At 33.2% G+C, this 18,465-nt stretch overlaps 1 protein-coding gene across 1 annotated transcript in view; it reads right to left on the reverse strand.

Moving 5' to 3' along the window:
* Window positions 1-18,465, reverse strand: part of LOC135839739 (hemicentin-2-like) — a 116,143-nt gene that overhangs the window by 35,131 nt on the left and 62,547 nt on the right. Inside the window, exon 4 of the mRNA XM_065355911.1 lies at window positions 9,140-9,348. Within this exon, the coding sequence (XP_065211983.1) occupies window positions 9,140-9,348 (209 nt within the window). The remainder of the gene's footprint in view (window positions 1-9,139; window positions 9,349-18,465) is intronic.

Below are 18,465 nucleotides of genomic sequence, written 5' to 3' on the forward strand. Positions count from 1 at the left end.
TGATACCTACCTATACCTATCGGAATATAAGCACGAGTTAAATATCACCTCTATATAGCGACATTCATAAATTCATTTACACCTCTTCAAGATGTTGTGTATGTCTATGTACTTTACATTAATGTAATATGTATTTTGTTTATCAAAATTTCACCAACTTGAACATATGATAGGTATTAGAGTTTTAATAGATTAAATGCGAAATTGCATACAACACATCACAGCGGTTAAACTTGTAAAATTATCTCTCTCGTTTATGTACTTCTTAATTTTGTATATGTGCAGTAAGAACGATTAGGCACGTGCCGAGTATTACGTTTTAAGTTTCGTTTAAATTGCTTATCCGGAATTGGTAAACCGTTATGTGTATGTGCTTATATGTTATGAGATAAGTTTCCGCGACTACATAAGTTTTTGAAAGCTTTCAGCTTGTTGTATGTGTATTGAGCTGGCAAGTTGAGTTTTTTTCCTAAAGAACTTCAAATTTTTGTTTTGAAAGATATTAATACCTCATTAATAGTTAACGTATAGGTAGCCGTAAGGATAGTATCTATCCATAGATAAATAGAATTCATTATCTAATCTTACAATTATAAATAAAAAATATGAACTTATTAGAGCGGATTGCGAAAAAAAAAATGGTCAAAAAACTTTGACCAAATTCAGTGAAGCTTTCATTTTAAGTTGAAAGTCACTCAGAAAATTTTTTAGCTCGAGAGGTGCATCTGAAGAGGAATATGAGTCGAGGGCGGGGAACGTTTTCCAAAGAATCGTGGTTTTTTTCATTTTAGCCCCCACTCAACCTGTTTTGGAAAAAATGGCCCAGTTCCAAAAGATAAAATTTGAGTTTCTACTATGAGTGGTTGAAAATTCGAAATCGTTTACTTTTGGGTTCCTAAAGTACTTTGAATTTTTTTTTGCATCAAAATATATACCTATATCATTCCTGAAACTAGAGAAATATCTTGAAACTAGTGCTGTCCATTTTTTGGTTACCTATTTATTGTCAATTTCCCCAAATCCGAAAAAATGGTAAAAAATTCATCAATTTCTTCGTTTCATTGAAATTGGCAAATATGAGCAAAAAATGGCACCACTGCATTTAGAAAAATTTTCCCATTTTGAATAATGATATCCCTTTCGATGTTCTGCCATATTTAATTACATAATACAAAATATGAATTTGAGAAAAAAAAGTTTTCAAATTACGAATTTGTACCAAAATAAGCGATTTGCAAATTTTAAATCGTTCAATGGAACCCTAACAAAGCTCTTCGATTTTGATAGCAATTGCCTAAATTGACATAAAATATCAAATACTACCCTATGAAACTATGTCAATTTTCCCAGAACAGGTTGGGTAAGCGTTAGAGCGAAAAGAACACCATTCTTCCGAAAATGCCATCACTTTGAGGACCCATATTTTCTTTCCAGGGGCACCTGTTGAGCTATAATTTTTTCTGAGTAATAATCAACTCAAACTGAAAGTTTCAACTGAATTTGGTCAAAATCCTCCCAATTTTTTTTTCCACGATCCACCTTGAGACTATAATTTTTCATATTACGTAATACTAACAGGTGAAAATTGCCAAGGCGAGGAAAAGGTAGGAGATACTGAATGTGAATGGATATAAAAAGAAAATAAATTGAATAAAACAAGGTATGTCATCACTCATCAGGTATAAGTATCTAGACAGTAGACATGTAAAAGAAAAACACATGAATGAAATCTACACAGAATGCACACGCATACTAAATTTGATCGACTGAGTGAGAAATAATTATTAAAAAATTTAAAATTGATTGTTACACCAAAGTACACACCATGGAGTCTCAAAATTTAGAGAAAATTTGCTCGCGCGCTACATATAATTTCCATATTTTCCGGAGAAAAAAGCGAAGGGGGGTTCTGCGCCAGGAGCCACCCATCTGCCGAATGAAATACGTAGGTGAAATGGTCTTGTCCTTAGATTTTGAAACTAACCAGTGGAAGTTGTTCTTTATGGTCTGAGATCCTCGTGATATAATTTGTAGATCGCAACTTCACTCCTAACCCCTCCAAAAGGAGTGAAATTGCAAATTCAGTTGAAAATTTTTATTCTTTGCACTTTACACCCGAATTTTTTCCAGGGATGTTGGACGCACTACCAAGAGTAATTTACGTAAATTTTAAAAAAAAGTATTTTCTTGGAAAAATGCGCATTTTTATCTTTTTTCTAAGGGGGCAGCACATTTTTCAGAATTTTTTTATTTAGCAGGAAGATATCAAAAAAGTGCAAAAATCTGAGTAATTCCAACTATAGGTAAAGTTAGATAAATTATTAATCTCGAATTCTTTTGCAAAACTGTAATTTTTCACGAAGTTCCTATAAGTGGAAGACAAAGTCAAATCATGTTGTTAAAGAAATCTTTCGGTTCTCTTCAATTGACCTTAATCAAATTTTCCCCACCAAAAAAAAAAAAAAAAAAAAAAAGAAAAAGATGTTGATCTTATTGTTTTTCTAGATACAATGATAAAAGTATCCCAATCACGACAAATGTTTATATGTATTTCATTGCAATAAAGCACAACTGTTTATTCATGCCTACACATCACTTTGTCATAAAATATTCATTTATAAATAAAAACCCATTTTTAAAAATCAAAAACAAGCTGTTATAATAGGTTCATAGTATTAAAAATGATACCTATTCGTAGTTAGATTTCCTCTATTATATGAATAGGTAAGTATATTATATTTTATGCGTGTCACACCGACTAAGGTTGGGATCTTTCTTGGCCTTTTTCTCTACTTTGAAAATTATTTCCTTTTTTACAACTTATACGAAAGTTTTATATGTACATTTTGGCGCGCGAAAGTATATATTTCTTCAAAGACGCGCTTATACTGCGAGGTAAAAAAAAAAACTCGAGTACGCTAGTCTTTTGTTATTAAAAAACGGAAGAAGGCAGTAAGTATTTCTTTAATTTATAGCGTCAGGTGAAAATTATACGAAATGCAGTGTCGTATTTTTGTTTTTGTTATTTGAACGCTCGTTTAGCGACATAAAAATATATTTATTTGAGCAGCGCCACGACGCGCCGCGCTTTTTACCATTCGAGTGTATATCGCGAATAAGTGAAATTATTCACACGTCAACGGATATCCGTTCTACGAGACAGATTTTTCGTAATTTAATATCAAGTGTCGTATATTGTAGGTAGGCTTTACCTACATAATATAAGGTACCATACCTATACATATATACAGTATATAGGTACGCATATTGTACACCAAGTTCGCAATATACGTAGTACCTACGTAAAACTTTGTATGAAGAGCGAAGTATGTGCATATATGCGTAATGGGTTCGTAGATAGGCAGGTAAGTGGGTGGGTGAGTACGTCTACGTACATACGCGAAACGTCTATTCAATTCCGAATGCGTTCGTACCAGAAAATGAAGAATGAAGAAGAAAACTGCGACTCGGCATAGGTTTTGTTTGCCTACAAGCGTGACAACGTAACACGGTGATTTTTCGTTTTATCAACTTCAAAAACGCACACGAACAAATATTGTTTTCATGTTATATAACATACGATGTGAATTGTTTACCAAATTACGGCGGACAAGATGTTCAACAATGACAACCGCAGATAGATTACATTCAGCATTCCAAATTGTGAAGCGAATTATTGAAAGAAAAGTAACATTTTACATTTTTCATCACGGTTTTTCTTTTCCCTTTTTTACACCGTATACCGTAGCATATCTGAGTATTTTTGAAATACAACCTACCTACCTATCTACTGCGTACCTATTTGAAGAGAACGTGTGTGAAAGAGAGATCAAATGCATGAAAACTAAACATTGATACCACTGCATACGAGTGTCTTTTTTTTTTTTACAAAAAGCGAAACTAGATTCGTTACATGTTGTTAATATTCGAATCAGGTGGACAAAAGGCATACCTGGTGTGTGGATACGGATTAATAGCGTTTTGATGTAGACTTATAAAAGGTAACCATACAGTAGAGTGTTTCTTTAAACCGCGAATACTTCATTCGTGTATAAAGTGAAATAAACCTCAAACGTAGGCTGTAATTTTTAACTGTACTCGTCATCGCACTACCTTATTGTATGCTTACCTGCTTATCCCACAGTCATTCACATCAGACAGGCGAAGAGATGAAGACAAGCTTTATGAACGAATGCTTTTGCCTGAATAAGTAGGTACCTACCTATAAGTACAACTTTGAAGCATCACCTGAAAAAGAACGTGGTGGAAAATTTGATTTTTTCAGTATTTAATATTCTATTGAGTAGTAGGTATGATTGTTAGATTAAAATTTATAATTAATAATGATTACGTCGCGTCATAACTTCATCAAAATTGAATTTAATAGTAAGCTACATCTCGAACTCAATGGTAATAGGAATGGGACCACCCTGCACAGTGGTTTCAACTTTTCAAATTGGATTTACAGATCGTTGTCGAGGTAATAACGAAATGAAGATGATCAGGATCATTACCATATATAGCACCTCACTCTTCATACCACGTTTCAAGTCAATCGGCTAAAAACTGCGTAGACGATTCCGCAATATTTTTTTAAGAAACTAGAAGCTGTGAATGGCAAAAATTTTTGTCACAGCAAAACACCGTTGGATTGCCCATCACTGAAGCACCTTCTAATGAATTTTGAACAATAGGTACAAAGTACGACACACATTTTTTTTTAAATGAAAAATTTCTTTGTTCCTCAAAAAATATTGTTGAAAAACTTAATAGCAATAAATTTTTGGAAAATCTTCATGATAGATACATATTTTCATATTGAAACAAGCGTTGTTTTTTTTTGGTACTTCTCCTCATTGAAAATATGATCATTTTGAAAGAAATTGAGTAAATACGCTTTAAATACTTCCAACTCTTCAAAAAAAAATCAGAGTTCTGTGGAGATGTCCCAGACATCACAAAGCTTGAGACTGCCTCAAGCAGGCCTTGATGTTGTAAGAATGGCCCTGCAAACTGCCCGACTTGCTCCAATAGGGAGGCTAACCAATTTCAGTCTCCGTCAGCGAAGCATTAACCGTGAAGACACACCAGTAAAGCAAAAGTGATGCTGCATGATCAAGTATCCGAACGCAGCAAGAGCTAGCTAGTAGTCAGATCTGGCCTATCAAGGACACATAGTGTCTATAGGTGCATGTGCCAGGCGTGCTACCCCTGACTTGCAAATCATCGCACCATCAAAGAAGAACCCAGCAGCAAAGCGGACAAAGAGGAAGCCGAGCTTGCAGCAACAATCACCGAAACCAAAGAAGACACCAGCAGCAAAGTGGACAAAGAGGAAGCCGAGCTCACAGAGCCACTGATTCAGACAACTGTTACCCATTGAAGCAGATCCAAGCAGCAAAGTGGACAGAGAGGAAACTGAGCTGCTAACCACCAGAAAGTTAAAGTAGTTACTTAGGTACCTATTTTTGTTAGAGTCATGAAGAAGATTGTACTTTTTGATTTTGTTAGAATTAAGTCAAGTTGATTATAAGTGACCAGCGATGATCCATAGTTAACAATTGCAAATAAAACAAGGTGCGTTACTATGATGAGCCACCAAAAAAAAAGTTCGACTTTTATATGCAGTAGGCGCTGCTTATTATCATTGCGGTTATTAGAATAATTTGCTTAATAGAATTGAAAGTCGTTGGGACGGAACGGTTGTATCTTTTTACATTGAGATAATTTCGCTTTATGTGGTAATCAAAGGTGAATGAAGTCGGTTAAAGGAATTGGAAATTTTTTAAAAATCAATGAAATAGGAATATCTACTTTTTGTCAAAAAAACAAACAAACAAACAGTCTCGTTTTTTAACCAAAAAATTGGAAAAAATCTCCCATTTTCAACGAAAATTGCGAAAAAGTAGTTTCCTGCCAGTTATTGCAAAAAATCTTGTTCTCTGCTAAAATTGTCAAAATTTTTGGCTTTTTGTAAAAAAGTTCCAAAGCCCACTTTTTTCCAAAAATTGTTCAAAGATCTGCATTTTCAAAAAATTATTAAAAAAACTATCTTTTTATTAGTTCTTGTTTTCCCTTGAAATAGCCCAAAGTTGCAAAAAAAATGTCGTTCTTTTACCTAAAAAATGCAAAAAACTTCTCACATTTTTCGAAGAAAAAATTACGAAGAAGTGTCATTAGGTACTTTGCCAATAATTCCCAAAATTCCCAAATTTTTGCTTTTTAAGAAAATTCTTGCAATTAAAAGTACAATGTTTTTGCCAATAAAAATCTGCTTTTTGCCAAAATTGTCATTCTTGCTTTTTGCCGAAATTTTTCCACCTTTTTATACGTTTTTAAGTACCATTATGAACATCTCGTTCAATAAATCATCTTTTTTTTATTCTTCGTTTATTGGAATAATTCGGTTAATAGAATAGCAACCACTCGGTCCCAACCCAATCACATTAAGCGGCGCCTACTGTACTTTTTTTCAATAAGATTCTGTAAGAGTCAGAGAATTTGAATTCATTCACAAAAGACTTGAAGAGTTCAAAAACTTTTCTGAATACTCTTTTTTGATATCAATTTCTGTTATTAGGTAGGTACCTATTTGCTTATTACAGGGTGCCTAGAAATATCGAGCACCCCTAAGAAAGTTTTCTACTAAAATACTTTGGTTGGTCACAGTGAATGATAATAATAATAGCACATGATTGGTTGTTGGACTGGAGAAATAACATTCTACCAATCATATGTATGCAACTATTTCACGTTGCCAACCTATATTTTTAATGAAAAACTTTCTTAGGGGTGCTCGATATTTCTGGGCACCCTGTATTTGTTCAAATGAAATAGCTAAAACTGTACCTGTTGGTCAATACTTTAAAAATTCTGAAAAAGTAGGTAGTATAATTCTTTTTGGGAAGAGTTAAGTGTAGAAAAGGTCTGACAATCGCTACATGTTATGTAACTCACTGACAAACACAATCCCAACTGCACACCTACCTAGTACCTACCTACCTACGTAGGTACATATGTACTTTGCTTGAACAAAAGTCTGTTCATTACAGTCAAATACTTGGAAAATCCTAATTAACCAGTGAGCATGCTTTAGAAAGTGCACTTACATAATACCTACTCGTATGTTGTAATTTTATTGATTTCAGCGCAACAATTTTTTATGGACAAAACTCAAAATTGCCTCAAAGCATAGGTCAAAACATTTTTTTTCAATTACCTGTTACCTGTTGGTTGGTCACTGTGCCATGTACAGCTACAAGGCTAGCTAGGCACAGCAGCTGCGAATTCTCTAATACTTTCAGCCAGACAAAAGATATTCTTCTTGACGGGCTTGCGCACTACCAACAGGCTTTTTTTTATCGTCAAATATATCACAAAACGTATTATTGTAAAAAAAACTTTTTCTTAAAAAATAAAAACGCGAAAATATTCTATACGCGTAATGAATATCTGCACTTCTGCGGGCTACACATATCAAAATGATATAAAATTAAAATAAGGCGCCATATGTGTCCCGATTAACAAGTTGTCTTACTCCGTTATTTCCAACTGAATTACGAGTATTCATCAAAATTTACCATACGTCTGAACATCATACTCGTACAATATAATAGCGAAAGACGAACGTGCAAAAATTTTACCCCATATTGCAAAAGCTTTGGCGTGTAATTATCGTGATAGATGACTTGGATATCACTAACCGATGTTTTTAACGTATTTTAAATATTTTTAATACCATTCTCTGACAGCATATCCGATTATTTTACGCGTCTCGACTACTTATATTTGTGTAGGTACTGTTTGAAAACGAAACGATATGCCAAAAAAATATAGAGAATATTTCGTGTTTGTGAAAAACAGAGTGATGATGAGTTGAACTTGGAAAATCCGTAAATATAATAAATAAATTCTAACCCTAGAATAGTTAACTGCCAAGCTTTCATCTATTCACACACAAGTACATACACGTGTAGTATTACGATAACTTTAAACTAGGTACATATAAGTAACCCATACTTCTACATGAGGATTTCGCCATGTTATTTAAAAGTAGGTACAACCTAAGCAAATACAAGAGTATAATTAATTTTAACGAGAATGAAAAACAGCAAAATTAACAATAAAACCAACATTATTGTATGCATAGCTAAGTAATAAGTACCTATAGGTAGGTACCATTTTATGCAACAACCATTTTCATAAACTCGATAAGCACTCTTAGCCACTAATTATTTGTTGTCCATTTAGAATTTTATAGCATACATTTTGGTTTTTCGAACAAATGAGATGCAGCAGGTATTAAATGTAAACTTGAGCTAACTAAAGGATTACGTTTCGTATCGCGTCCATTCTTTTTAATCCGTTCGTTCATTTAGAAAAAAAATTGCACGAACTCCTTTTTAATCCAAAACGTCCGTCAGATCAAAGTGGTGTCAGTGTATATCCAAAAGAACAAATTTAAAATATTTCTCCCATACGTGTAATAACTTGCATATTCATGAAGTCATGTTCATATTTTTGATACATGTCACGAACAATATAAAAACTTTACCCGCGCTAAATACATACGAGTATGCTCTTTTTGTTCTCTTTGAAATTAACGTTGAAGGTGGCATATTCGTATGTGGGTGTGTTTTTTCCATTATTTTTTCTGTTTTTTGCGTATGAAATTATTTTGTACTTCATATGGACTTATGTTTGGTAAGCACATGGAATGTGGTTAAGAAAAAAAAATTAAAAAGGTAGGCACATATGCGAGTAAGTATGTAGATACTGAAAGAAAAAATACCAGATGTACGTGTTTCCTCTTTGTTAAATTTAATAGAAAAACTACATACCATTGGAAATGAATTAATCGTTGACCATAAGAATGGACACATTGTATACCTTTAATAAGATATTTTCTGTCATATGTACAAAGCATTGATGGGGGAAATATATTATTTAGTTGAACAAATATTCGTGAATATGAAATGTGGATGGATCTTTGAGATGGTTCGAGTCTCTCTCAGATAAGGCAACATCAATAGATTTTCAGATTAAAAATCCGAAAGGTTCAATTCCATAGATGCACCTACATAGATGAGTATATGCAGGGAAAAATCTAAAATAATGACTAGGTAATTTTCCAACTTACCAATTACTGTTAAATTGATTTGAAAATTTCTAGTTGGTGAATTTCGAAAATCAACTCGACATCGATAAGCACCCTCATCGTCCAACTGGATGTTATCAATTTGCAATCTTGCTGGTTTCGAAACTGTAACAAAATACGCTCGTGGACCAAATACGTTCGGTTCTGACCAACACAAAGCTTTGGAAAACGATCGGCCCCGTACGTCAAAACTGAAATAAAAAAAGCAAAACAGAAACTGCTGTAATGTTGGTGAAGTAGGGACAAGCACATAATTCATTTCTATTTTCAATCATGAATTATTCTCTACATCAATAAATAACTGTAGGTAGGTATTCGAAATAATTTTAGCTTGAGAAAAGTTGTTAGGTACAAATTACAAAACTTCCGATTTTTTTCACATTTTCGTCAAAGTCGGGTTTCTTTTAATTTGGAAAAATGCACTCAGCACAGGTAAGTAAAAAAATAAAACATTTTTAATTTTTCTGGAGATGAAATAAATGATGTAAGTATTTTTTATTTCAAATTTAATATTAGGTAAAGACATGAATTTTGGCCGAGTGAGCCGGTGACATAAAATGCGGTTCCGGGATTCCCAAAATGGCAGGATTCAATTTTGTCAATAAAAATATTATAAAACATCAAAAAATAGACAAATTTAGTCCGAATTCGGGTTGACGGACTAATCGAGCGTCTTTTATGATGCATTGCAAGAAAAAAATTGTCGGCCAAAAATAACCAATTTTGGCGGGCAAATAACCATCAAAAAAATGATTTTTCGTATTTTTGTAGGTTTTCCGCACAATAAATGAAAAACGCTGAAAATTTGCAATATTGTAATGTAGATGAGATGATACATTAGATCATAATTGTATTTTAGACCATAAGGAACAACTTCCACTAGTTAGTTGCGAAATCCGAGGACAAGGTTAAATCGCCTATTTCCCCCGGTTATGCTCATTTTGAAGGGTTAACTCGAGACTAGGGTGAGAATCCTCCTCATGGATGCAAATTTAAAAAAACATACAAAAATAATCGTGTTCTTTTAGTGTGCGTAGCACACTATTGGTTTCGTTCCGAAAGTTGAAAAATTCTTTGGCTCGAATGTTCTCTTAGAGGAATGGGCCGATTTTTTTGAATCTTTCGTAGGTAGGTGAGGCATAACTTGAGGGAGGGAATGTCGTAATTATAATTGCAATTACTCAATTAGCTTCTTGAGTAATTGCAATTAATTACGAAAATTTGTACCAAAAAAAGAATAAAAAAGGGAAAAGGGCCATATCAAAAGGGAAGCCGACAAAAGCGAAGCCGACTTTAAATTTTCAAAATTGAACAATGAGAAAGGTATCAAAAGGGAAGCCGACATCGGTTTTAAAATGTAACACTGCAGGGGTCCTAAAATATTCTTATCTACAGTGTTATCTTTCCCATTGTTCAATTTTAGACTAGATGCCGAAAGCAGGTGGTTACCCTTTCGGAATGAAAACCCACCAGTCATTTGTGAAACACCTGCAGGTGTTTCATTTACACACGTAGATGCTGAAAGCAGGTGGTTACCCTTTCAGAATCAAAACCTCCAGTCATTTGTGATTTTGCTGTGCTCCCAAGAGGTTCTCTCAATCTCTCAGTACTGCAGTGCTTATGCTTTCCTGATATATCGCGTTGTGCTCCGGAGCTTTCAGAATAGAATAGCATAGCATAGTGTATTCGGAATCGCGTTGTGCTTTTTTTTTCAAAATCGTGTTGTGCTTTTTTTTGAAATCGCGTTGTGCTTTTTTTTCAAAATCGAGTTTTTTTTAAAATCACGTTGTGCTTTTTTTTCAAAGTTCGCGTTGCGCTTCTTTTTTAAAATCGCGTTGTGCTTTTTTTTTCAAAATCGAGTTGTTTTTTTTAAAAATCACATTGTGCTTTTTTTTCAAAGTTCACGTTGCGCTTCTTTTTTAAAATCGCGTTGTGCTTTTTTTTAAAAATTGTGTTGTGCTTTTTTTTCGAAATCTAGTGCTTTTCAATTCCTAAAATTTGCATTGTGCTTTTTTTCTAAAATTCGCGTTGTTTTTTTATTTTGAAGTTCGCGTTGTGCTTTTTTTTCAAAATCGCGTTGTGCTTTTTTTTCGAAATTGTGTGGTGCTTTTTTTCGAAATTGCGTTGTGATTCTTTTTGAAGTTCACGTTGTGCTTTTTTTTTCAAAATCGCGTTGTGCTTTTTTTTAAAATCTCGTTGTGTTTTTTTTTCAAAATCGCGTTATGCTTTTTTTCCAAAATGGTGTGGTGCTTTTTTTCAAAATTTTGTTGTGCCTTGATTTTTGAAGTTCGCGTTGTGCTTTTTTTTCAAAGTTCGCGTTGCGCTTTTTTTTAAAAATCACGTTGTGCTTTTTTTTCAAAATTTGCGTTGTGTTTTTTTTTAAAAATCGCGTTGTGCTTTTTTTTTGAATCTCGTGGTGCTTTTTTTTTCAAAATTGCGTTATGCTTTTTTTCCAAAATGGTGTGGTGCTTTTTTTTCAAAATTTTGTTGTGCCTTTTTTTTGAAGTTCGCGTTGTGCTTTTTTTTCAAAGTTTGCGTAGGGCTTTTTTTTTAAAAATCACATTGTGCTTTTTTCCAAAATTCCCGTTGTGCTTTTTTTAAAAAAAAAATCGCGTTGTGCTTTTTTTCTAAAATTTGCGTTGTGCTTTTTTTCCTAAAATTTGCGTTGTGTTCTTTTTTTTGAAGTTCGCGTTGTGCTTTTTTTTCAAAATCGCGTTGTGCTTTGTTTTTAAAAAATCTCGTTGTGCTTTTTTTCCAAAATGGTGTGGTGCTTTTTTTCAAAATTTTGTTGTGCCTTTTTTTTCAAAGTTCGCGTTGCGCTTTTTTTTTAAAATCACGTGCTTTTTTTCCAAAATTTGCGTTGTTTTTTTAAAAAAAAAATCGCGTTGTGCTTTTTTTCTAAAATTCGCGTTGTGCTTTTTTTTTTAATCTCGTTGTGCTTTTTTTTTCAAAATCGCGTTATGCTTTTTTTCCAAAATCACGTGATGCTTTTTTTCCAAAATGGTGTGGTGCTTTTTTCAAAATTTTGTTGTGCTTTTTTTTTCAAAGTTCGCGTTGCGCTTTTTTTTTAAATCACCTGCTTTTTTTCCAAAATTTGCGTTAGTTTTTTTTTTAAAAAAAAATCGCGTTGTGCTTTTTTTCTAAAATTCGCGTTGTGCTTTTTTTCCTAAAATTCGCGTTGTGCTTCTTTTTCTGAAATTGCGTGATGCTTTTTTTTAAAATCGCGTTGTGCTTTTTTTTCAAAATCGCGTTGTGCGTTTTTTTTCAAAATCGCGCTGTGCTTTTTTTCCAAAATTTGCTTTGTGCTTTTTTTCAAAGTTCGCGTTGTGCTTTTTAAAATGAAAATCGCGTTGTTTTTTTTTTGAAATCGCATTGTGTTTTTTTCCAACGTTCGAGTTGTTTTTTTTCAACGTTCACATTGTGCTTTTTTTTCTGAAATTGTATTGTACTTTTTTTTCCAAAATTGCGTGGTGTTTTTTTTTCAAAATCGCGTTCAAAATCTCGTTGTGCTTTTTTTTTGAAATAGCGTTGTGCTTTTTTTCGAAATCTCGGTGTTTTTTTTTTCCAAAAACCGCATTGTGCTTTTTTTTAAAAGTTGGCCTTGTGCTTTTTTCAGAATTCACGTTGAGCTTTTTTCAAAGTTTGCATTGTGTTTTTTTTTCAAAATCGCGTTGTGCTTTTTTTCACTAAAATTCGCGTTGTGCCTTTTTTTTCAAAATCGTGTTGTGCTTTTTTTTCGAAGTCCTCATTGTGCTTTTTTTTTGAAGTTCACGTTGTGCTTTTTTTCGAAAATCGTGTTGTGCTTTTTTTTTGAAATCGCGTTGTGCTCTTTTTCAAAGTTCGCTTTTTTTTCAAAATCGCGTTGTGCTTTTTTCCGAAATTGTGTTGTGCTTTTTTTCCAAAATTGCGTGGTGCTTTTTTTTCAAAATCGCGTTCAAAATCGCGTTGTGCTTTTTTTTTGAAGTTCGCGTTCTGTTTTTTTTTCAACATTTGCGTTGTGCTTTTTTTTCCGAAGTCGCATTGTGCTTTTTTTCAAAGTTGGCCTTGTGCTTTTTTGAGAATTCGCGTTGATCTTTTTTCAAAGTTCGCACTGTGCTTTTTTTCAAAATTGTGTTGTGCTTTTTTTTTCAAAATTGTGTTGTGCTTTTTTTTTCGAAATCGCGCTGTGCTTTTTTTAAACTAAAATTCGCGTTGTGCCTTTTTTCAAAATCGCGTTGTGCTTTTTTTAAATCATCATTGCGTTCTGCTTTCAAAATCCCAATTGCTTTTTTCCAAAGTTGCTTTGTGCTTTTTTTGAAAATCGTATTGTGCTTTTTTTCTCGAAATCACGTTGTGCGTTTTTTTTAAAATCATGATTGCGTTCTGCTTTCAAAATCCCAATCGCTTTTTTTCAAAGTTGCATTGTGCTTTTTTTGAAAATCGTGATGTGCTTTTTTTTCATAATCGTATTGTGATTTTTTTTAAAATCATGATTGCGTTCTGCTTTCAAAATTCCAATTGTTTTTTTTAAAAGTTGCGTTATGCTTTTTTTTCAAAATCGTATTTTGATTTTTTTCGGAATCTTGTTCTATTTTTGAAATTTGCGTTGTGATTTTTTTCTAAATCGCATTGTGCTTATTATTTTGAAGTCGCATTGTGCTTTTTTCGAAGTTGCGCCTTTTTTTGAAATTTTGTTATGCTTCTTTTCCAAAATTGCGTTGCGCTTTCCAAACTAAAGAAGCTACGCACACTGTTACAGCTGCGCTTGGCGCAGCTGTCTAGTTTTACATTAATTTTCAAATAATTTACTTCTTTATTTATCAATTTGATTGTCAAAATGGTCCAAAATGAGGATAAAACTAAAATACCGAGTGGACAATTATTCATTGCGACAGACCATGAGATTTTTATACAAAAAATACGTTAATAGATTTGCATAACCAGTTCGCCGTAAGTACAATAAGATTAACAATGAATTAATCTACATAAGGTACTCTGAAATCTAAAACCGGTTATCTTTATCTACTCTGATTCCGTTCAAATTTTCAGAACTAGTAAAATTTAAAGAAATCTCTGTTTGCGGGGCTTCAAAGGGATTAAATTGAATATTCGAAATCAGTAATTGAAATTTTATTAGTCCAAGAAAATTCAATTATTTGTGATCAGAGTATAAGTTTGAAAGCTGCAAGTACTCACAAAATTGGGAAAAATTACGATGGAGATGTATTTGAAGAGTGATATTCCAAAACTCGCTTTGTCCATTTTCACAACTTTTCAGGAGAGAGGAAAAACAGTTTCCCTTTAAACGGGTAAATTGGCTTTTTAGGCGAGTTTAGCAGTTTATATGGGTGGATTTATGATGTAGGAGTGCAGGTATACATTTCATCCACTAAATACTGCTAAAAAAAATTTCAATAAAAATGGACAAAGCGCGTTTTGGAACATTATTTTTTTTTAAATTTTTAGTGAATTGGCTATTTAGGTGAGTTTAACACCTCATTTTGGTAGGTTGATGATGTAGGAATGTGAGTTAATACTTCATCTACCCGGTACCATTGAAAACTCAACTTTGATAAAAATGGACAAAGCGAGTTTTGGAATATCACTCTTCATTTTCTTTTTCCTTTTCAACTAAACTAATTTTCAAAACGAGGTTTGAAATCCTATACACATCCTTCAGAGGCTCAAAGATGTTCAATTCTCGTGAAGAATTTTAAAAATTCAAAAGAAAAATGACATATGGATTGTAGTACCTACCTGCAAAGGCAGCGTGAGTTATTAAAAAATTTTTAAAAATGAAATTTTGGATTCAAAAAAGTGAAATATATTATAGGTAAGTAGGTATTCATTAAAGTATCATTTTGTGCATGGTGAGGGGACAAAAGTAGAAGGGATTGAAAATTGATGAGACTTGTCAAATTCTCTGAAGGTTTGTAGTATGTACCTATATCACTGATTCCATAGAGATCTCGTAATCATATTTTTAAAGCTAAAATTCGAATATGACCTAAACTGAGATCCCTGTTTAAGGAAGCTCAAAGTAGCCGCAGGTAAACATATTTTCTCCACAGCGTACGAAATGAATGTTAATTTAAAAGTCTCAAGAGACATAAAACTAGATGTCATAATTAGGTAAGAGGATAGAGGAGGGAAAAAGTAATTATTGAAACCTTGTTTTTTGAAAAACATTCTCCTCGCAGCAACGTAGCACGAATTAGGCATTTTTACAGGTAGAATTAAAGGGCAGCGCATTTATTTGTCTGTTTCTCTTCCATGCTCATTGCTCTATGCTCGATATTTTATACGATTTCAACATTTGTACGCTCAAAAAGTACGTTTCTTTCACAAGGTAAAACATTCATTCTCCCTTTTTCGGGACAAAATGTCAGTATACTTAAGGTCAATTTTAATATTAAACGCGTGAGAATGCATAACGCTTTCTTTTTCAATTTTCTGATCTGTGTTCTATATCTGCCTCGAATGAAATCCGAAAAAAGCTGCATCAAAGCCTACATCGTAACAAAGGCTTTTTAGCCCCGTAGGAGATATATTGATCGTTTCTTTTACAACATTGTGGTATTTCTACGAAAACGAACCATGAAAAAACAAACATAACTTTAAATTCTATCTTTGTTCGTCCTCATTTAATCCAATAGCTGACTTTTCGCAAAAACCTTTTAATCAACGGTACCATTGGAGAAGGAATTAGAGAACAAAAACAAAACGGACGAAAATAAATTTTCACTTGCACCTTATTTTTATCAAAATGTCGACTGCTTTTCGGAGCTAATTATATGCAGACAAACAGTATCTAACCTACACGATTTTGTATAAAATTTGATCTGACGTCAATTCAATACTTGACGAATAAATTAAACAACTACCCAGTAGGATGTTTCTATATAGCAAAAGAGAACTCTTTAAACAGATTAAACGGTTATTTTCGAACAAAATTGAGACAATAAAAGGGAAAATGATTTTAAAAAAATAGGTAAGTAATAATGAAATATCAGTAATAAGCGTACGGTATCAAAAAAAAAATTCACGAATTACTTCTTTTCGTGACGTAATACATTAAAGAACAAATCCTACGTACTCTAGAATATCGTATTATTGTTTTATGTATTCAAGAATCAGGGAGAAAATGGTAAAAAAAAAATGTACGTACACTAATGACACAAAAATTGTATTTTCATCAAGTTATACGTCAGACGAAAGGGCCACGTAGGTATGAGTGAGTAAATCGTATATGAATTCAAAAATTGCAATTTTTTAATCCCTTACGTTATAGACTTAAAATAATTTCACGAACAAATTAGTCAGATGAACGACAACATGTAGATGAAAGATATAGTAATGAATCAGGACGGGAGTATGTAGGTACATATAGGTGGGTATTATAAGGTTTAATCGCATAGTACGTATTATACGTAGGTCTATCCTATCCGCTGCTGTAGCATACGTATACCTAATATACCTAGTACATATGCGTACAGCACGGAATATCATGAAAATCTCAACAACTTTGATCTTTAAGCCAAATAAACGATATTAAAGTAGCTTGAATAAATTGTCGGACCCTTTTTGTTACATGTGAATTGAACGAAATAGCGTGAGAATACGCATGCGGTGTTTATTCGAAATGATGAATAATTCATCGACGACGCGTATATCAACGTGTACTCGTATTATACGAAAGTAAATCTAGATTTCCACTATTGATAACCCGAATTAAATCTATTTTTCCTCACTTTTGAATCGGCCATGTACCTAGTGTCCGTTAATAATTCGTATAAATTATAAATTTATTACCGCTGGTTTATATTAACATCATTAGCAAGACATTTAGCGAAATTCTATTAGCTGCTACTGTTGTTTTAATTTTCAGCTTTTCATGACGTTATAGCCTGGCTATTATATGAATGAGCCGCCGTTCGCATGATTTTTACAATACGAGCGTGAAATTCATTGTTTCATTTAATCTTCCACAAAATACCCCCAATTATATGCTCAAGATAAAACCCGCCGAATCTTTTCAATTTTCTATCTAGTCGAGCCCAAATTGAAAAAATAATGTTTTCGGGCTTTTCCTCCGTTATTTTTTGTTTCGTCGGTATGATATTTTTTTTCCTCTACACACGCCAGCGCCACCTAAATTACTTTATGATGATGTTAGCTGCGATTACACCATTTTTCAGAACAGCCAGTGGGCTCTGTATTATTTTTTTTGTTGTTTTCATGATTGGTATTTGGTACTTAACTGCTGTATTACTATATGCTGATCAAATCACACATGATCAATTGCGAAGACCTCATGACCACGCCTTCAAATTTGGGTAGATCTCCAGACAGACTTCAAGCTCGTTTTTTTGACTAGCAAAGCTAGGTAGGTATTTGTAAGTTCATAAGAGATTCAAAAATTCAAAAATTCTATGTTTGAAAGGAAATTTTTGAAATTTACACAAATGGCTGCCTCTTGTCTATGAACAACCCATCAAATCAGAATTTCATGATTTCGAACCCGTCTGGAGCCTTCAGCACAATTTTTGATATTTCCAGAATTTCAAAATTTCTCCAGAAATGTAGAAATTAGTTGACTTATTTTCTATCTATTTAACGTGTGTTTCTATATGATACAGTGAGATTAGACTGGACTGCTAGAAGGAATTATTGACATAATTTTCTCCTAAGGTGGGTTCATCAGAAATATTCCTTAGGGAAGGAATATTTGCCGACTACCTGACTAGCTCTAGATTATGCAGCTTCAATGCTTCATCTACCTCAATGCACACAGTGAGGAGTTGCAATACTAAGTTAAATAAAGAAAGTATTCTCGAACCAATTACCTACTTATGGGTTTTTATTACAGATGTTATGTAATACATACAAGTAATTGAGCAATATTAAGTATACCAAACCAACTAACTATAAGCAAGCTTATAAATAATCGGTGTGTGAAATAGGTAGGTACACACTAGGGTGGTTCATGTAACATTTTTTTTTTTTTTTTTGAAATCTTAAGGTCTTACCCCCTAATTTTGTTTCTTTTGATGAAAAAATGACACCATAAAAATTTTGTTGAAAAATAATAATATTTAGAGGTCGCGCACAAGCGTTGAATGTTGAGAGCTACAAGCGCGCGAAAGCGCAATACTTCCCACGACGGTGCCGCGGGAAACGTAACGAAGCTCAACAGGGTTGATTCTATGCAACTGTACTGAGAGTGGCATCCCCACTACAACTTATTAAGTGATACCAATAATTCCAAAGTATTAATTATGATTTTTTGGCTGTAGAATTCATTTGAACCCGAATTATGGAATTTAGAA

This window comes from Planococcus citri, chromosome 3 (assembly GCF_950023065.1).
Source record: "Planococcus citri chromosome 3, ihPlaCitr1.1, whole genome shotgun sequence".
NCBI classification, from domain to species: Eukaryota; Metazoa; Arthropoda; class Insecta; order Hemiptera; family Pseudococcidae; genus Planococcus; species Planococcus citri.